Raw genomic sequence first — 21,329 nt, 5'->3', positions numbered from 1 at the left:
GCCTCTGGTGGAAAGACATCATTCAAAAGAGAACAATTTGCAAGTCGGGTTTAAGGCTGCACCTATTCAAATGCAAATACTGGTTGAAAACAACCAGCTCTGCAGCTCTTCAGTCCAGAAACTAGGATTTCTGTCAGTTTAAACCACCCATTTCCATTCATGATTGAATAATTATGAATCATATGTTTTCCTTTCTCTGTTGAATTAACAATAAAGTGCCTGAGCAGCAATTAGTCAGTAGCTCCACCCAAGCTAACTGCTGAATATAAATGAATAGCAGGCCACTCCATTCTCTGCAGCTCTGGCCATGGCAAAACATTTTTCCTTCCATGGTTCGAGTAGCCTTGGAGCCATTCCCATTTAGTAGAGGCACATTGAAAAGGACTTGGCTGGCATTTAAATTCAGGTCTGACTTTGCTTTCTCAAGTAAAATACAATACAGGACACAAGGCAATGTAGCAGATGAAGAATATAGTGGACTTATTTGCATCTAATCTGGGCTCATTTTGGCATTTATGGCAGTTGTGGAACTGGTAAATATGTGTCTTGAGCCACGTTTGATATGAGATACAGCAGGCGCAGGTGTTGACATCTGGCTTTGGTAAGGTGGACCTTTGGCTGAGCTGCAGCAGCGAGTCTCACATGCATAGATTCATCAAGTTGTTGGAAACATTCCTCAGAGATTTGGGACCATTTGACATTAGAGTATCACACAGTTGCTACCGATTTATTGGTGGCTCATCCACTTTGCATTTTGCATTATGACAAATATCCACATGACTGACATGATACCTCAGGTGTTTTGCATTCACTGATCTAAATACAGGTGACAAAGGGAAAACTAAGATGTCTTTACTTTGCGTTCCTTTGGTAACGAGCTCCCAGTCTCTTGATCCAATATTCTTCCACACGGTATTCCTTTTTTTGTTCTTTTGTTGGTGGTGGTACGAAGCACTACTCACTGATTTTAAGTTGGGTTGACATCTGGTGAAAGGCAAATCTGGAGCTCTATCAGCAGTGAAGAAATGTTTGAATGTACACTAAGACGGGTGACTTTTATCTACATATATTTGGGCAGACATGCTTTTTTTCTGATATATTTACCAAAACATATTCATATTACAAATTTATGTTGATAAATCACAGACAGGAAAAACTAAAAACAGACTGCAACTTAAGACAAAAGCAACATTTTTCAAATTTACATACATTTGGAAACTTCATAGGTTTGACACTGCAGCTTTATTATTATGATAAGAATAAAATGCCTTATTGAAAAAAACAACAACTCATAAATAACTTTTTTCAATAACTAACCTTTTCACATATTACGTAATATACTTCCTTATAAGCTTGCACTTGTAGCTGTTGCTCTCTTGGTGTGACGTATACGGGATTGCGTGTTCTCAATTAATCATCAGTAAATCATTCGAATGATTTACACATGGGCACACCGCCTGATCTGGAAACTAATCCAGCATGCACTGTTCGGATTGGGTAGCTAAAGACTCCTTTTCTCCTGGATGTCTCACTTCTGCAGTGTTTTTTAACTACTCCTCCGGTTATCTGGCAGCCAGCCATTTCTCCCAGTTGGCCGCTATTACAGTAGGTAGGCGCTTGAGTGTCCCGCAGGCGCAGAGAGGAGTTGCGCTTCACGCTTTCGCTTCATGGCTCAGCGGTCTGCTCACCTTGTCCCCATCGCGCTGCTGGTGTTTGGACTTGCCGGAATCCTGCTCCTTACTATTTCCACCGAGGATGTTCAGGAGGAACCTGAGCTCAGGGTAAGGTCGGATCGGTGCGTGTCAGTGTGTTGTGTGAAGGGTGTGAAACAGGTGGTACATAAAAAAATAAAATTAAATAAAATTAAATAAAATTAAAAAGAAAAATAAATGTCGGACCAGGGAATTCGAGGACATTAGCCTTGATACCTGGATGTAAATATGGCCCCATATTTTGAATTTACATTTTATATTATGCTTAATTTTTATAGCCTAATAGGGCCGTGTCAGTTGCAAGTGGCTTGCTGCAGAGCCATTCAACACCAAATTCTGTTACTGCTGATCCCTCATTTTTGTGTCACCAGCTTAATATCCCATGGTTCCCTTTTATAATGTAGCTCCCCTTCCACCCAGCAATAACGTGGGAATCCAGTCTGAGAAAGCAAGCACAAAGGTTTTCTTCTATTTTTTTCCCGAGGAGACAAATGCAACAGTGTGTTGAAAGGACTGAACAGACAATTAGAGTGTTTTGTTTGCCAAGTGTTGGGATTCCTCACAGCCGAGTGCACAGCAGTAATGAAGAATTATTATTAGGGGTGATTAGGAACATGTCTGTATATGGTTGCCGTTCACCTGCAGCACTGATATGAGACGCGTGTGGTCCCTTCCCTTTGCATTGTCGGTCACATGGGTTCCCGCGTGGCCAGATTTCAGCACACTCTCCAGGTTCCTTTATTTTCAGAAGGCATTGAAGCTGTAATGATTTGATATTTACTGATCCACAGCAGCACAACGCAAACCTGCAACTTAGCTCAGAATTGAAATCTGTCGGCTGCATAAACCTTTCCTTTAAATGTCTATACTACAAAGCATTTTACAAACAGCTGTGAGCATATACTGTAGCATAAAGCATGATCATAAAATTATGATGAAGCACAGCTGAATCTGTGTTAATATTACAAGTTCAGGATAACTTGTGGCACCCACACTGTAAAGAAATTTCCAAATATAATTTGACTCCATTGTTTTGGCTTATTAGAATTACAAATTATAGGCATGCTACTTGTTTTGGTTTGTTTTTTTTCATACTTAAGCCTCCTATTACTCCGTTTCCAAAAAGCTGGGATGCTGTTTGCTTGTCTTCAAATCACTCTAACCATATACTGAAATGTCATACCACGTATGCAGTTGTGAAACATAACCCATAAAGTAACCCATGATGGGTCTTGGTCTTGTGACATGCAGGCATATAAGATGATGTCTGAAGTTCTGTTTCTGCAGATACTAATTGTTTTTGTTTTTTTTAAGCCAGAGTTCTTACTCTACTTGTTTGTGCAAGCCAATTGTAACACAGCAGTTTATATGGCAGGCAGCACAACTGGAGTGTATGAAGTGCATTTAACTAAAAGTAAGGAAAAATGATTAAAATGTATTTTAGTTGACTATAATGCTTTATGCTATTAAAGTCTTACTCCTCAATTTATGGATTTTACACTCAGGTCATTCCATTTGAAATCTGCAAATTTTTAAAACTTTTTCTGATCATCTCTGATTTACCTAAAAATACAAATCCAGGATAAAAACTGGCTGAAAAAAGTATTTTTTTTTAAAAAAAACGTAAGAATTTTACCTCATCTCGTTTTTTCTATGTGAAGGCCTGTTGTTGTTGTTGTTTGTTTTTTACTCTTGTTTTTGTGTTGAAGTATGTATCTCAAATTGTAGATCCTGATTCATTTTGAAGGCAACAAAAACCAGTTAAAATTCAGGTTTATCTTTCATAGTATGTGTGACATTAATTTTCAAACATTGCCTCAGATTTCAGTATGAAATAAAACAACCTGAAAGTGGGGCTTTCACAGAAATTATTCTGTGTCCAAACTTTGGTTTGTTGGTCGGAGAGGGTCAAGCAGATGGTCCATGTTGATTTTTTTAGATGAAATGACTCATTCAAAATAATGATTTTCATTAGCCTTGAATTTGTTCATTTTTTCTCATAGGGCCAAAACTTTGTATTATTTAAGCAATATGGATTGATGTAATATTTGCATTGCACAACTCCATTAAGAGGACTCCATAGACAAACACAAATTGATTTAAAATAAAGTAAAAATGTATTATGGATACTGAGATATTTTATACATGTGCAGGAGGAGAGAGAGAGGATACATAACCGAGCTGCCAGGTAGGAAAACAGACGCAGAAATCGGAGGCAGTTCATGGATGAAGGACATGCAGAGAGTTAGTGTGACCGGAGAGGGTGCTACAGATGGGGTGAGATGGAGGCAGATGTGGCAACCCCCTAAAGGAAGCAGCTAAAAGAAGACGAAAACATGTTAGGACATTTTATAAAGATTTTATACTGCTGGATTAGAACTTCAATTGAATCACTGTTTTCAAATCAAACATGTGACCTTGTACAATATAAAATCCATAAGGCTCTTTTGGTGATTGCCAGTTGTCCTCATTTCTAGCCAGATGGTGAAGGTTACATTGCCACGATCCTTAAAGTCATTTTTGATACTCTGCTATATTAAGTTGAGGTCTGCTTCAAAGCGGTTGCCACAAAAATCTTTGTAAAGGATGGAAAAAATGTATTTTCACTGCTTTTTCTCCTCAATTTCCCTTTTCTGTAGTATGGGATTGTCCTGGATGCTGGATCCTCACACACATCTTTATACATATACAAGTGGCCAGCAAATAAGCAAAATGGCACAGCCGTGGTCACCCAGCATAGCAAATGTCACGCTGAGGGTAGGTATCATAAGTAGCACTTCCCACACCAAAAACATTGGTAGAGTTTTGCTTGAAAAACAAAGGGTGCTTAAAGCAACAATTATTTGCAGGAAATCGTGCAGACTTGTTTGACACATACGTTAATTTGAAGCTGGTGCAGTTCATTTAGACAAATGAAAAAGTTGTCATATTTAAGTATATGCAAAAGTTGTATAGCATATGGACAATAGATGCTCAAAGTTTGAATGGTAATTGAAACATCAATGAAATTGAAGGCGTTTTTTTGGGGGGGTTCCCCTCTTTCTTTCTTTTTTTAATTGCAATTTTTTACAAAAACTTTGGGAGAAAGAGGTCAGGATATTGTTTTGTTTTGTTTGTCCGCAGCTGTTCTTTCCCACACAGCAGGAAATGGTCTGCTTAAGATTCATTCACGGTATTGGAAAGGTGTGGAAGCTGAGGGAATTTTCAGAAGGCCATGTATCCAGTATTTGTAGGCTGAATTTCGGCTAAGTAGTGTGTCTGCTAGTCGTTTTAAATCTTTAGCTATCTTAGCTGCCATATCATATTCCTCTTCCATCCATTCTCATTAGTTTTTATCACATTTCTCAGCCAGTCTTGTAAGTTTGTTTCAGGATCTTCCTGTGTGCGCTGTGTCAGTTAACAGTAGTCCTCCTAAATCTTGACAACCCAGCTGTGGAGGATAAAAGATTGAGTGATCTAATGAGAAGTAGCCTTTATTGTGCTAACAAAGAAGACTAACCAGTTTCAACATAACTTTATTCATTCATTATAAATGAACTACTCTTATGTTAAACCTATTAGGTGTAGTTAATCACATTATTTCATAACAATATACATGCAGTACACCTTTCATCTAATGGAAGAGTACTCTGTAAAACTCATTACACCACATAGTAATTTATATAGTTGGTTGATAATTGAGAAATAGTGGAAATCTTAATGATGAGTTGGTTGTGGGAAAGTCTGCATGGAGTTTTTTCTGAATGATTTATTTTATTGCATCACTGCACTGATGTCAAAGCAAATGTTTGCTTAGCAACAGTCATGAGTCAGGATCGAGTCAGAGTTGAGCTTTGTGGTTTGCCACTCCTGCCCTGTAAAAAGCTTTTATTCCTGTGTTAACCAAACAACTTTTTTCCCCTTGTCATTCATGAGCACGGTGTTTATGCTGACATGTTTCAGAATAAAATGATCCTAAGATGTCTCGAGGAGGAAATATGCGTTCTTATTTAAATATAAAGTGTTTTTCCCAAATCATTTTTTTCTGAGTTAATGCAGATAACTTGCTTTACTTATTCTGTGACTTTAGATAATGTTAATATTTTAAAATTTTACACACAATTCAGTAGATTGTCATACAGCTGGCTGGGAAGCTGGGATAGTAGTTGGATTCTTTTGTATTGCAACACCACAAGGATATGGGTCACAATTGCTAACATTGATTTTTGTGAATATTACACCAAGTTGATTATGTTATCAAATAGATTTTGTTTGTTCGACATGTTCATCATTCGCTCAGGTGAAGGAATTGCAAGTTATGCAGGTCAACCGGGAGCAGCAGGGCAAAGCTTAGAAGCATGTCTGGATCACGCAGTGAAGAGCATCCCAAAAGACAAGCACCAGCTCACACCTGTGTACCTGGGAGCCACAGCCGGCATGAGGCTTCTGCAGTAAGTCGTGTCTGTTTTGTTTCCATGTGTTTTAGTTATGTATCACCTTAATTTTGATCCTGTTCCAAGTAAATCTTGTAATAATGCTAAAATGGCAATCCATACTGGCCTTTTTAACCAGCTTACACATTCATTAAACAAGATGAATGATGTGTTGGGAATATAATTATTTCTGTGCCAAATATAGCAAGTTTCTACAGTGCAGAAGAAATCAGAGAAAAGTGAAAAAAGCTAAATGTTGTTTAAGAGTTTTCAGAGTAGCTGTTGCACTGTTTGTTGTAATGACTCCACTGGACAAACCTAACCAGCTTCATGATATTGCCACCTACAATGTGTAATTGTTGGCATGCAGTGAATAGCCCTGTTTGACTCCTGGATAATAGACTGAGGTCCTTCTGCTTCAGAAAATGAGAGGTATCCACACAAAATGGTCTCCCCTAGATTCAGTTTCTCTCATGCAAATTTCCTACCATCATAACGTGTTTTCTGTAAAAGAGCTGCATAAATGTAATCCTTCATTTAAGACCATTTTAGCCAGATTATTTTAGTGGCAACCCTTGTTGCATTGAATGGTCTGAGGATGAAAAAATATAAACACGAGGAATAAGCAGTGATTGCAAATTTCATAGGGCTGAAGTCACATGTTTCAGGATAATTTGGCTGTATTATGTTATTTTAGAATAAGGAAATTACCTTTAAAGTCTTTGTAGTCACCTGCAAGCACCTGAGCCTCTCCTCCCTGTGCATTTCTTATTGGAAAGACAAACACATCTGAGGGTCTCTCAAAACCTGTAGATCCCCTCAATATCCACACACTGAAGTTCACAGAGAATTGACTGGACGGTGCAAAGTTGTTTTATGTGTTTATCTCTAGTATGCTGAGCAGGATATGTTTTATATTTGTACCAGTTCTACTTTGCCTGGTGGAGGGCATGCAGCAATGGGGTCAAACCAAAGTCTATAAAGTTAAAAGCATTGAGTGGGGATGGTGACGGGGCATTCAGACATGTAGATAAAATTGAAGGCATGAGTGTTGAAAATGCAAAGCATTATCGAGAAGACTTTAAATGTATTCAAATATTTGGTTTAGTGGCTTAACGTTGCCTGCAGACAGGAAACCATCTTTTTATTTTCAGTTTAGCCAGCAAAACTGCCTGATTGGGTTTAGGCAGCTATCAAGTATGGATTTAAACATCTTGTCTGGAAGAAGGCATCCTTTCCTTGTGTGTGTACCATAACTCAATCAAATATGCAGCGGAAAACAGCTGGACAGTCACGCAGTCTAACTTGCATGCGTGCGTAAATCATTTGATTCTTGCAAATGTGTTTTAAAAGCTGTTTTGTCACAAATGCATTTCCATACACAAATACACCACCTCATTTTATAGTTTGAGCTGTTTTGTTTGCGGGTTTTACTGACGAGTATCAGCATGAATGTTTACTGAAATGTTTTTCATGTAGCATTGACGCTAAACTTTAATGTGACACACAATCTTGACTTCAGCTTATTCTAAAGTCTATTTTTAAAAATCATAATAATAATAATCCTTTAATTTAAGTTTACTGGGAGATCTAAAGACCTCATAAGGATGACTTATAGCTCGGAAAATATCTGGAATGTTAGTTTTGACTTTAATCTGTCCTTTAGTTCCTGTCTGCATATTTGTCTCATGCAGAGGTAATGAACAGATTAAAAATAAATAAATAAAAAATCATAACGTTCTATAGTACTTATAGTAACTTTGTTATTTAATTTCTTCTTTGCCTTTTCTGTTATGAAGCAATTAAGTAAATGTAAATCTTTGGTGGGCGTTTCTGCTCCCCTGGCCTTATGTTTGACACCCCTGATTTGCAGTTTTAAAACTTATGCCTGAAGCTTACAGTAGAAGGCATAAAAATAACACTACTTTTTTTTTTTTTTATAATGAAGTGTAAAAAAAAAAAAAAGATCATTATCCTCATGACCATCATTCTTCCTAATGATTTGGTGAAAGTCTTATCACTAAAAATCTTGATTATATTTGTTTTGTTTGTTTGTTTTTTTCCTTGTTCAGTTTATCTAGTCCAGAGCTGTCCACTCAGATTCTGAAGGAAGTGGGACAAAAAATCCAGTCCTACCCTTTCAACTACCGGGGAGCAGCCATACTGAGTGGCAAAGAAGAGGGGGCATATGGATGGGTCACAGTTAACTATCTCTCAGAGAACTTTATTAAGGTATCCAAGTGTGTAAATGTGAAAATCAGAAGCTTTTAAAATGGTTTTAATCAGTAGGAATCTGCAATATTATTTATGAGGAGACTAGAAGTCAGTTATTGCTGTCACTGTGAAACTTTACCAGCAAATTGATAACATTATGAGAGCGTTTGTATTGCAAGTTTTCTGAAAATGGCTTTATATATTCAGTAAGGCATTAGTTTAATTTGTAAATACTTTTCCAAAACAGAGATGCAAACATTGGATGAAGCCAGGTTTTTGTGACTATTCCTTTGCAGTATGGCTTTGAGGGGCACTGGTTCAGCCCCAGCAGACCGACAGTGGGAGCTCTCGATCTGGGTGGCGCGTCCACGCAGATAACATTTGCTACTGAGGAAAAAATCGAGAACAAAGACGATCTGATGAAGCTGCGCCTTTATGGTCATGAGTATACTCTGTACACACACAGCTTCCTGTGCTATGGGAAGGACCAGTTCCTCATGACACTGCTGGCTCATATAATGGAGGTAGTGTAACGTCACTCTCTTAAATCACAAGAAAAGCTCAAAAGAAAAATCCTGTCCACAAAATGACTGTTTTTCAGGATTTTACATCAATCACTTTTATACATGAACTAATCCATTTATCCAAAACAATCCTAACCAGTCACTAGGCCTAACCAAATCTTAGATCTTGCCACAACAAACACAGAATGACTACAGGGAGCAAAGAATAGAGCTGAGATGTTGCTGCTACCAGAACCAGACTTTCTAAGCAGCACCAGGAATGTTGCAGAGGAGCCAATCAGCAAAATGCTGAGATTTAAAGAATGTCACTTAGTTATTCTTCTAACCACAGTAAAAAAAAAACAAACCACTTGGGTCATAACGCGAACACAGACTGCCAAATACACACAGAAATGAAGAAGAAGGGAACAGGCCCAATGCTTTCTGAAACTCCTTTTCTGAAATCGCCACTTCAGGTTCTCCCTGGCTTCAGTCTAAAATGATGCATAGTATTAGACTTTAGCTATGTAATATAGAAATGTTCACTCCTATAATAGAATAACTTAAGTGTAGGTATCTGGCTTTAAAACTGGCACACATTAAAATGAGTTACTAGGAACTCAATTCAGTAAATGTCCGCTGCAAGTTAAGGTAGAAACAAGCAGCTATGTAGAGAGGAACATATCTAACTATACTGATGTATTTTTAAGGTCAGCCTCTCCAATAAAACCACCAGTATAATGTATATAAGATCATTGTACTCAAAATGTTTTCTCTTTCTCAGTCTCAGGGTTACCCTCAGTCTGTCACTCACCCCTGCTATCCTGCAGACCACAGCAGGACGGTGAAGCTCAGCAGTATACTCGACTCTCCATGTACAGTAAAGTACAAACCCAGCTCCTACGACTCTCATGCTTCTGTGACAGTACATGGCAGCGGACACTATGAATACTGTCTGGGTAACGTGTCTGAAGTCTTCTCCTTCAACAGCTGTCCCTTCTCCCAGTGCTCATTTGACAAAGTCTTCCAACCAAATGTCACCGGAGGTTTCATGGTAAGAGAAGCAGAGCAAATGCTTTCTTAAACTTAAAGCTCAGCCTGTATGTCAAAGGTGCCGCCACAATCCCAGATTTCTTTTCACAAAACTTTAATGTTTTAAAACTGCTATACTGTTTATGAAAGTAACATCATTGCAGACCACACTATACATTCAAGATTGTTCCTGTCCATGCTGTCATAAGCACAGGTCTGTTTATCAAGGGTAGTTGAATATTAACATTTGCTTTCCTCCTGAACAGTGACACCTTTTCTCAGGTGTAGTTTGGTAATCAAATTACACCTGCCCTACATGCCAAGTCATTCTAACCTCGAACATCACCAGATGTTTTGAGTCTCATCCTCTCTCACATCAAGCAAACATGTCAACAGAGGATGCAGTCATTATGGCTCTCCACAACTAAATCTGGAAAACTCCAGTGTAAGAATACTGCCTGTAGGTTTCGTGAGTAACAGATCCCAGAATATCAGGGTGGGAGATTGCTCTTATCCTGAACACTGGCACATCACATAGGTGTGTTGTCAAATTTATGGTCTGTAATCTCAGACTGGTGTTATCGCTATCACCTGGACTGAAACGCTGCAAAAACCAAGGAAACAATAGTGGACTATCTCCAGCAGACCAGCTTCTACCAGTGAGCCGTCATGTCTTGTTTGAAAACAAAAAATGTTGTATTTATGTTGGTCTATTTTTTTTTTTTTTTTTTTTTTGCTTCAAACCTAGAGCTGCTAAACAATGTTTTATTATTTTGTGAACAATCATGGTAGAGATGTCTTCTAAAATGATTCCTATGTGACCTCCTCACAAATCTTATACATTTTGAAGGGGTTTTGATCTTTGGAAAGAGACATTGCTGCTGAGTTTTTCAAAGGCATCATTTGTGTTTGGCTTTTGCCTTTTAGATACCCCATAGTTCTATTATATTCAAGAGAAGGCATATCGCACCAACGTGATCTTGAGTGGAAAGCATTTATATTCTATCCAGGGTGAGCTACCATTTAACTGTACTGATGTTAAGTGGTAAGTGCATATAAATCAAAACATAACTTGAAGTTCCATCCACACAGGATGACCCTGATGGTTGGCCACTAGTATTAATTCCAGGCTCCGGTTGCCTGTGTAACCCTCTAATGCGTTTCCTACGGTGTCAGAGGTCAATCAACTCTGCAGTTGCTTGACGTTGCTGAATATGATTAACTTTACACGGTTGCCTTTCAACATGGCTAACTTTTATTTGATTGTTGTGCTGTAGCTGTATCACTTTTTACATACAAGTTTTTTTTCTTTTCCCTTTTCTGTTTTCAGGCTTTCTCTGCTTTCTTCTATGTTCACTCATTCCTTCAGCAAGTCACTGGCATAACTGCTAGCTCTCCTTCAGAACTACAGGATGCGACCAAAAAAGTGTGCAGCATGAGTTTCACCCAAGTAATCACCTTTTCTATTCATGCTTTACTTATCCAGGACATCTGTTTCTGGCAGCATGTGAAAATATTTATTGTATTTTTCCAGATGATGCTTCTCGCTCCAGAGCAAAAGTCCCGTTTGCATTACTACTGTGCTGCCTCTGTGTTTCTCAATACTCTCATGTTGAGAGGATATGGCTTCAATGACACAACATTCCCACACATTTCTTTTCAGAAGAAGGTGATTATTATCTCTTTACAGTTCAAAACAAAACATATCAATGCTCCATTGCAAATGGATGGGAGTTGATCCAAATATATTCACATCATTATGTTGCTGACCCTGCAGGTTGCTGACACCATGGTGGGTTGGGCTCTGGGCTACATGCTGAGTTTAAGCAATTTGTTGCCAGCAGAGCAACTGGAGCTGAGAAAGGCCCTGACCCCAGGAGTGTGGGGATCCCTCATCTTTCTTTTTGTCATGCTCCTTGCCGCAGTGCTTTCCTTCTGCTTATTTAGAGTTTATAATGGACAGAATAAGAAAAGAGGCAGTGAAAGCACAATTTAGCTAAGAAATTATGTCAGTTTTTTATTTTGCTCTGAACACTGACCCGACAAGGAAGATTTGGAGCAAAATTTGAGTTTTAATTTAAGCATATTCTCTGTTATATAATACCATAGTTTGCTTTTGAAAAAATAATTTTTACACTAATTGACTTATTTTTAACTAGTGCTAAATGTAAACTGTGGTTTGTTAATTGACTGCAAAAGTTTTAACACGACATATACAAAATGTTTTGACTTTAACATGTTTATACAGTTTGCTGCTTTAACCTATAATTGAGTGGTATGTATAAAATGAGTGAAACCATTGCATCAACTTGCTGTGAATGTAAACTACTTTAAAGCTGACAGTGAGTACTCTGACTTTAGTTTGAAAAACAATGCCAGCGTGGAAGTGCCTTAAAGGTGCATCTTTTTTAATGGCCAGCAGGTGGCAACTCACTCAACAAAAACACTGGAAGCCTACTGGAAAATGGCCCTCGGCTTCCTTTACTCTGACCTCAGCGAACCCCGTTTTTGATGCAAGTTTCAAGTCATGCGGAATACAATATTAAATGCATTTTGTGAATATCTGCTGCTATTTGACTCAAAGGCATTTGACCACAGATATTTGGATAATATCTGTAGTTGGGCAGCAGTTGTCCGCAGGAATAAGTAGTAGGATTTAAGAGTGTAATAACGGACTGAAACAGAAGATGGCAGCAATGCATGTACAGGGATGCCAGCTGCAGTTAAACCCCGAAGAAGAAGAAGCTGTGTCCCAGAATTCATAGCGCGGCCCAGCTCAGTTTCCAACAATGGTGGCAGCTAGTTAGTTTTAATATTACTCTTATTATTCTTTCTGGGTCACAAAATAAACGTTTAACATATTTTCAGGCGAGAATGTAGCTGTGTAAACCTCAAATATCTGCTCAGTTTATCAAGACACCACATATTTTCAAAAGCGCTCAGACGTTTTCGGAGACGTCTGTTACCCACTAGCTCGATAACTAGCCGGGGGCAAGGCTCAGTAGAGCCCGTGAGAACACCGGACTCCCGGCAAATCGTTTTCAAAGCCACCGCCGTCTTTTGCTACTCAGGTTAAATATATATAAGTCACTTAGATAACTTAAAAATGTTATTGTTTGGCTTTTTTTTTTTAGTATTTTATTTGTTCCTGAGTAAATCTGTTTGGCTGAGATTAAAGTTATAGTTTATACACAGCTGAATAAACGTCAAGCAGGCAACTGATTATCAGAAGTGTGAGATGCTTGAGAATATACTCCGGTGTCCTGTTATATTTTAGATAGCAAGGAGTTTATTAAACTTCACCGAAACTATCGTCTTGTCTTTATTTTTAGTTAGAACATACCTTAAACACTTAAAGCTGTAAGCTAATGATAGTTATATAAGAGCAGATGCATGCTGGTGCAGTAAGCTGTAGTTTTACGTCCAATGGATGCATGATCTGATTAGTCGACTAATCGCAAAAATAATCGTTTGAGGCAGCCCTACTTGGCACCAACATGAATAGCAAGATTGCAACGATGAAAACATAACAGGACTTGTATACAGGCTCAAATAGATTCATACGCTCAGATCTTTTAACAAGTACCGCTGTAGATTTCACAGTGCCAGTTGGCTTGGCCAGGCCACAGCCTGTTAAGAAAATCGACCAATCGCAATATAAGCTCAACCAATTGTTGTTTTTTAAAGTCCTTAAGGATATAAGCTTTGCAATCATTGCGCCCTGGAAAAAAGCAGTGTAAAGAACTCTAAGGTCACCAAATCACATGACATTCATGCTCATGAGTGTATGTAAACATTTGACCACAAATATATATTGATATTTGATATAAAATTTGTTTATAACTAGAATTATGAAATAATTACTTTTATCATTCTCTTTCACATGATATATGTTTTCTACCCCAAATTTAAACCCTCTGCATTTTTGTATGTTTTTTGTTCTGATCAATGACTATAGAAACGAAGTCATTGTGCTTTAAAATATTCATTTGGACTGCAGATACCAAAATGCATTTCTGTTTTCCGGTATGTTTGAACTGCCTTCAGAATAAAATTAAGTTTTAAAACATTTCTAATAAGGAATTTTCACTGTTTCTTCCATAGCTTTTCCATGAATAGCAACAATTAAAAAAATAAAAAGATTACACATAAGACGTATGGAATATCTGTATGTTTACTATTATTATTATTATTATTATTATTATTATTAATGGTGGTAATAGCAAGTCGTAGTATTATTTATTTTGAAGGGTCATACCGGAAGTTAACTTGATTTTGCTGGCTAGCTGTATTATGGCGGTGCTAGGAGGAAACTAGATGATGTATTTTATTTTGCCATGATTTATAGTTTTTGCATTCCCGTCCAGATTACAATATAGAGATATAAACGTGTTACTTCCGTATTAGTTTCTACGCATAGACACGAAGCTTGTTTGGAAAATCCGAGCGTTTCGCTTGCTGCTTGCTTTGCTAGTGTGGTCCTTGAGAAGTTTAGACATGTGCACACAGACGAAGGCGGCTGCTCTCATGGCCAACATACCGCAGGCAGACATCGACCCTTCCGGAGTATTTAAGTACGTCTTGATCCGTGTTCATAGCCGAGAGGAGGGGGACGACTCGGAGGTGGATATAGTCCGAGGATACGGCTGGGCTGAGTACCACGGTGAGTAAGAACAACGCTCAGAGGGCTATGTTTTAAGCGTAAAATACACCTCCATCTGCACCTGAACGCACCAGAGATATACCCCCGAGGTCAAACAAACAAACAGATGACCCAGCTTTGCTTCTGTCCTAATACTGACTCATCTCGAGGATCTGTCTCCCACCTCTGTGTTGTTCTTGATGGTTCTCCTACCCTCGCCATACCTACAGACTGTATATAAAAGATGGACATAACAGTTGTCCTCCCAGTGGCTGTTTTGTTGTGGCTATAGTCAGAATTCATCCAAGGCTTTAACAACCTGTCATTAAAAACATGGCCGCAGGTCATTGCACAACATGGATAGCATGCTGTTAATTAACATACGCTTGATCAGCATCACTTGTGAGATATATTGTTTTTAATTATGATTGGACAGTGCATTGCTCTGAATTGTAGGACAGCATTATTCCCTGTCCTTTCATGAAGGACAGTGACCAGTGTATCTTCTGCTAAATGAGATGATAAAGGGAGGGACCATGTTGCAAATAATAATATTACTTAAAACCAGCTTAATTAACCCCATAGAGTTGGGACTGGCAAAAGAGAGAACCCAAATAAGTTCATATAAACACAGTTATGCTGTTGTCACAAGACACTCTAACAATTGTGCCCATTGATGATGAGGTCAGAGATTGGCCTTCAGTAAAAGATTTTCATCTAATTTCTCAAGTGGTGCATTAAAAAATTTATTATTTTGAGTTTCATAATAATATGAATCTGCCTCCCCATAGTTTCCTGTTCTACCTCCGCATATAACCAACATTAGGATGTGTCTAGGTGTCCACAGGTGTGCGCACATGATTTCTTCCCTGAACTTGGGTTCACTTTGAAATCAGTGTGTGTGTGTGTGTGTGTGTGAGAGAGAGAGAGAGAGAGAGAGAGAATGAAGCAATGACTCTGATCCATCATAAGGAAAGATAAGTTTTTGTCAGTGCAAAACAGGGTATAGTAAATGCAAGAGAGACAGGTGAGATATTTTAAAAGGGAAAAAACAGACAAACTGGACCATATACCAGAGCTATAGGTGTACGGTAAATAAGCAAAGCAGCCAATCATCTCCCTTCATCTCACCCTATCCCCAGCATCCTCCTCTGTCCCATCAACCCTCTGCATGTCGATGTGCAGGGAGTTCGCTGTTATCGCCCCGGCTAGCTTTCGAGCTGGTGGGTAAAAGACGTCTCTAAAAACGTCGGAGCACTTTTGAAAATATGTGGTGTCTTGATAAACTGAGCAGATATTTGAATTTACACAGCTACATTCTCGCCTGAAAATATCTTAAAAGTTTATTTTGTGACCCAGAAAGAGTAATAAGAGTGATATTAAAACTAAAAGGTGGACGCATTTATCGGCTGCATTCGGAGTCTACGAATTTGGACAGCCTTCGGCGCATCGCTGTGATGTAAAGTTTTGTTTTGTTTTGTTTTTTTTAAGTTTTCTTTTTCTTTTCTTTTTTTTGCTACTTCACTCAATCCTATCAATCAATTAATTTATTTATAAGCACATTTAAAAACAACACAGGTTGACCAAAGTGATCTACGTAGTAAAAAAAAGTAAAAAGCATCACTCTGTATTCCACCCTCTTCTTAATGTCTACCACAGGCATTCCAGTCCTTTTTGCATATCCACCACCATCTATCGTTCAACATTTCTCTCCTTAACACCTTATCGCCTGTGTTCCTGCATGTCCACTGAAGTCTACTTTAATATCCACTCACCCCCTCCTTCAGAATCACGCCTTCATTTTCCAGCTTCAAACTCATAATCCTGTCTGACAGTCTTCACCTCCACAACACTCTTTATATACTCTTGTCAAGATTACCTCTACTCTATTTTACTTCATATCTACACCATAGTAGAACTATTTGGATCCACCTCCAATGCTTCTGGCACACACAATATATCTACTAATCTTCCCCCATTCATACCACGAAATGCTCTCTGTTTACCAGACAGTTTCTACACTTAAAGTCCCTGCTCTCTCCTTCACACTCCTAATTTTCCTTCAGTCTCACTGCCTCCTACGATGCCTTCTCCCTTTTCTTTTCCTTTGTCTTTGGCCAACACAAGGCAAAGTTTCAGCACAGTTTCTAAGGTCAGCCTGTTGGCCAGCAGCACCATTTTTACTTCTTTTTTTTGTCAGGGTAATATCTTATCTACTACTACTCTAAATTGCTATTCTAATATAAATATGTATAATTTATATGGATTTCTTTCTATTCAATAAAATTCATAATATAAATATTAAATGGACAAAGTAAAATGTATAGACTTTGTTTGTTCCTATTACCCAGTTATTAGTAAGTACATTAAGCAAACATTACTAAGGAATGAACAAAGAATTTCTGTGTGGCTCAAGCACACGGACACAGTATGCTCAAATATCCCTCATGCCAGAGATAAAGTGCGGCCTAGAGAATCCACATTTCCCCAACCAGTCTAAAGATCTGTAGACTTTATGTATGGCTCTGCCCCTATCCCCTACCCAACCTCCACCTTTCCTCCGCTTTGTCTCTTTTATATTGTGGAGGAGGAATTATCACCACCTCCAGCCTGTCGTTGATAGCTCTGTGCAGACCATACATTAAGGCCTCACCATGCCTGCGCTTTCTCCTCAGGCTCCACAGCTTTTCACTTTTTCACAGTTTTGACCTTTTCTCCTCCCTATGAGCTGCATGACGAGCTTGTTGTGCTCCTTGGTTCTATAGGGGAAGCAAAGACACTGTTTTACATCTAATGTATATTTTACATGTCTGTGCACTCATTGACCAACTGCCTCATTTTGGTTTTGGAATTTTGTAATGAAGGGATGTTTATGTAATCCGTTGGTGCTTATTATGTAGTATTAGTACACAATATGGAGCGGCACAAAATATTATAAACACTGTATAATAACAGGCAGCCTTCAGAATAACTGCAGACTTTATGAATGCAATAATGATGGCTTTGCATTTAGTAATGACAGGTCTGTGCTGCTCTCTGCTGGACAACACTGAAAGCACAGTACATGCAATTTTATTTAACAGCTGACCAACCTCATGAAATTCAATGAACACTGTATGGATGCATCCACATACCAAGCAGGCATTTGAAATTATAAATAAAACTCCAGTTACAAACTCCAAGTCACCAAGCTATATTTTCTAAGGCAATAATTCATACTTTGATGTAGAAAATATTCCAAAAACTTTGTTTCTGAGTTGTATCCATCCTTTTCCCAGCTGACATCTATGAGAAGGTAGCAGAGGAGCTGGAAAGGGACGGGCACTTGGACTGTGAGTGTATAGGAGGAGGGAGAATCAAACATGACCTCCAGGCCAAGAAGATCCATGTCTATGGATACTCCATGGTGGGTGATTCTGATCTGTAAATACCGAGAAAGTATGAATACATTGATGGTTTTTGTTTTTCAGTGGTTTAAATCAAATGTTATTTCATCTTTCTGATGAAACACTGATGTGTCTTTTTTGATCACAGGGATTCGGAAGAGCAAACCATGCAGTGACCACTGAGAAACTCAAGGTTCGGTATCCAGACTATGAGGTGACCTGGGATAATGAAGGCTACTGAAATGAACTTTAAACAGCTTCTACTTGATTCCCTGTAACCCTGGACTGATGTATTTTTTTTGTAACCGTTCGTTATCTGGCTAAACACATTTAGGATTTTTCTTTTTATTAATACAACAGCTTTAAGTTTTCACCTTCCTTCCTTGTGTAAAACATAACAGCTTTTCATAGTGTAGCTAATAATTTAATGAATGTAATTTGTCATGTGGAAGCATTTTAAATAAATGACTGCCTGCGCTGGCTTTGCAGATTACCGCCCTCTCCTTCACTGACTCGTTTTAGAGTCATGATCCCTCATAAATTTCTTTGGAAATTAAAGTTACAAAGCAAACCTTACAAGTTTTGATGTGAGGTTTTATTGTGAAATGTGTGCTTATATTATGTGCCTCTTTCCTGCAGAGCAGAAAAATGACAACACCCCATCTCTTTGCTTATCTTACTTTTTACAGCAGCTATGGTCCAGATTCCAGCGTGCTGTAAACTGTTGATTAAAATGGCCACAGTTGCTAGGTAAAAGTAAATGAACTTGATGTTCCTGATTACTACCATTGTGCTGAAGTATTCTGAAAGGATTCTGACATTCTGGTTGATATAGGATCAATTTTGGATTGATTTCTGACAGGTTTACAAAATGACTTGCATTTTTTTAAGCAATATAACTAAAAATAAGTGACTGAGATCATAAGTTCATCAGGAGCATATTCACTGAGGTCAGGTCAGATTTAACAAGCCAATTTTCCCATAGACTTCCATAAGTCTGGAAGTGTTTGCAACCAAGGCTATTGCCAATCTGTTGGCTTTTTAATTATCAGATATATGCTAATTAGTGCTTGTAGAGACTAATAAAATACTAGAATTTTACTCAACAAAACTGAAGAACAAACGTCTTGGATAAGTTGTATCACAGAAAGACACATTATTTGTCAGATTATTCCATTAAAATGCTTCAAAATGGGCCAACACCACAAACACAATGGAGATGAGCTCAGTGACTCAGTAGGGGGTTTAGGCAGTTGGCGGTTCTCAATCAACTGCAAATTTCTCTAAATCCATGACCTAACAGAATTAAGGGTTTGTTTGTTTTTTTAAATTAAACATGTCATACTTTATGGCTTTATGGGGAAAACTGTTTACAAAATGAACACTGAATAAGACTTAAACTTGTGACTGAGGCCATAAACTTATCAGGAATATGTTTACTGCGTTCATAAAGCAGGTGAAGTAAAGCAAGGTTGCCCCTGCTGCCATAACAAACAATACTGGTTTAATGCTGTTCCACACTGGCTTCCATTTTCAGATTTGGAAACTATGTATAACTTTTCTATACAGCATATGATCCACAGCATATTTATGCCAGGACAGAAACCTGACAACACATTTTTTTCTCTACATATGTTCAAAAAGTACCTGAAACGCAATTCACAATGTATAACGTGCTAGAAAATACATATTAATAATCAGTAAAGATAACTGTGGATAAAAATGCATTCAAATATTTAATTTAAAATACAGACACTCATGTAAAAAAAGAAAAGAAAAAGACATTTTTCACAGGGCTCTAATGCAGTTCTGTGAAGGACTAAGTATCCTTACGGCTTCCATGGTAAGTAGCAGCTAGGTGCTCCTAATCTGATGCAATTGATTAATTGATCATCACTAAGTGTGAGCATCTCTTCCAAGAAGATTTAGCATTTTCCCGGTCGGAGCTTTCAAGTGTTAACACAGCGTCACGTTCTTCCCAAGAGTGGGCACCTCAGTCATTCGCTCAGAGAAATATAAAACAAACCCAACAGCTGCAACTTAGGTGGGCAACTCCAGGCCTCGAGGGCTGGTGTCCTGCAAGTTTTAGATATCACCCTGGGTCAACACACCTGAATCAAATGATAAGTTTATTACCAGGCCTCTGGAGAACGTCAAGACATGTTGCTGAGGTAATTTAGCCATTTGAATCAGCTGTGTTGGATGAAGGACACATCTAAAACCTGCAGGACACCGGTCCTCAAGGCCTGGAGTTCCACACCCCTGACTTAGAGTTTATAGACCTCAGTTAACATGTTAAATGTAACAACTGTAAAAAGAACGTGTATGGTTTCTTTGGAAGGATAGCCCGGCGTGCCATGGTCCCTTAAAAGAACATGGCAGCACATCTTAAATTTGCAAATTTGCATGTAAACACACCACAAGTCTTCAGGACCTTACTCAACCAAAGTAGAGATGTTTGGTCATAATGTGCGGTGCGACATTTGAAGAAAACCAAACATGGCTAATGGCAAATACCTTATACCAACTGCCACGCATGGTGGTGGAGGGGTGATGATTTGGGCTTGTTTCAGAGCCACAGGATCCGGGCACCTTTCCTGTCACTGAGTCAACCGTGAGCGCCTTTAAATACCAATGGATTCTAGAGTCAAATGTGAAGCCATCTGTCCAACAGGTAAAGCTTAGCTGAGACTGGCTCATGCAACAGGACAGTGATCCCATCACAGCAGAAAATCTACAACAGAATTGCTGAAAAAAAGGGTGTTGCAATGGCCCAGTCAAAATTTAGACTTCAACCTATTTTAAAATAGTTCTCTGGGCTGTATTTCGTCACCCTGTATTTATACATGTGTAATGACAATAAAGTTGAATCCTAATTCTAAAACCTTAATTTCACACGAATGTAGATCAGTTCAACCCCCGGACCTTCAACAGAAGCTTAAATGAAGCATTTCTGATTCCTCTGGTATGTTGCAGTAATGATATCGCTTTTAAAAAAACAACAACTTTAACACAAATGCAGTGTTATAAACTGCACCTATTAATAAAGACAAAGATAAATGAATCTACTGAGGTAATGATGTTGGAGTAATGCATGCGAGACTTAAAGCAGGATGCTGCCCATGTTTCTGTCTTAAATACCTATGCAGCATGACTGAGGTAAGCTAAAATTGCTTCCGTAAACTGCCCTTTGCATCTGCCTTGCTCTGCATTTCTGTATCTGCCAAGTAAATGAGCAATGTCCGGACATCCGCCATCGTTTGTAGGAAATTATTTTATAATTGTTGGCTGCTGTTGCATGATGGGTGATTTTAAAGTCCAACTGTTATCTCTCATGCACAGAGAAGAGGTCAGAGTCAACAATAAAGTCTCTGCAGGTTGTCGGCAAACCTTCAGATTGATGTGGTGCAAGAAGGGAGAAAAAGAAG

General features: G+C 38.4%; 2 protein-coding genes across 2 annotated transcripts; both read left to right on the top strand.

The window, feature by feature from the left end:
• The first annotated feature begins 1,587 nt into the window (after nucleotides 1–1,587).
• LOC102776816 (ectonucleoside triphosphate diphosphohydrolase 2-like) lies at nucleotides 1,588–14,027 on the top strand. The gene is made up of 9 exons (XM_006803528.2): nucleotides 1,588–1,781; nucleotides 4,352–4,469; nucleotides 5,992–6,142; nucleotides 8,197–8,356; nucleotides 8,635–8,862; nucleotides 9,626–9,895; nucleotides 11,204–11,323; nucleotides 11,408–11,542; nucleotides 11,651–14,027. Exons 1-9 carry the CDS (start codon nucleotides 1,668–1,670, stop codon nucleotides 11,867–11,869), a joined length of 1,515 nt encoding a protein of 504 aa, XP_006803591.2. The 5' UTR covers nucleotides 1,588–1,667; the 3' UTR covers nucleotides 11,870–14,027.
• Nucleotides 14,028–14,147: 120 nt separating this feature from the next.
• On the top strand, nucleotides 14,148–18,394 carry phpt1 (phosphohistidine phosphatase 1). The gene is made up of 3 exons (XM_006803527.3): nucleotides 14,148–14,536; nucleotides 17,794–17,921; nucleotides 18,050–18,394. The coding sequence occupies exons 1-3, from the start codon at nucleotides 14,371–14,373 to the stop codon at nucleotides 18,140–18,142; spliced, it is 387 nt and encodes a 128-aa protein (XP_006803590.1). The 5' UTR covers nucleotides 14,148–14,370; the 3' UTR covers nucleotides 18,143–18,394.
• The last annotated feature ends 2,935 nt before the right edge of the window (nucleotides 18,395–21,329 follow it).

This window comes from Neolamprologus brichardi, chromosome 7 (genome assembly GCF_056152115.1).
Source record: "Neolamprologus brichardi isolate AB-2024 chromosome 7, ASM5615211v1, whole genome shotgun sequence".
In the NCBI taxonomy this organism is placed as follows: domain Eukaryota; kingdom Metazoa; phylum Chordata; class Actinopteri; order Cichliformes; family Cichlidae; genus Neolamprologus; species Neolamprologus brichardi.
Note: the sequence above shows the minus strand (reverse complement) of the source record. Positions and strands in the feature narration are given on the sequence as shown.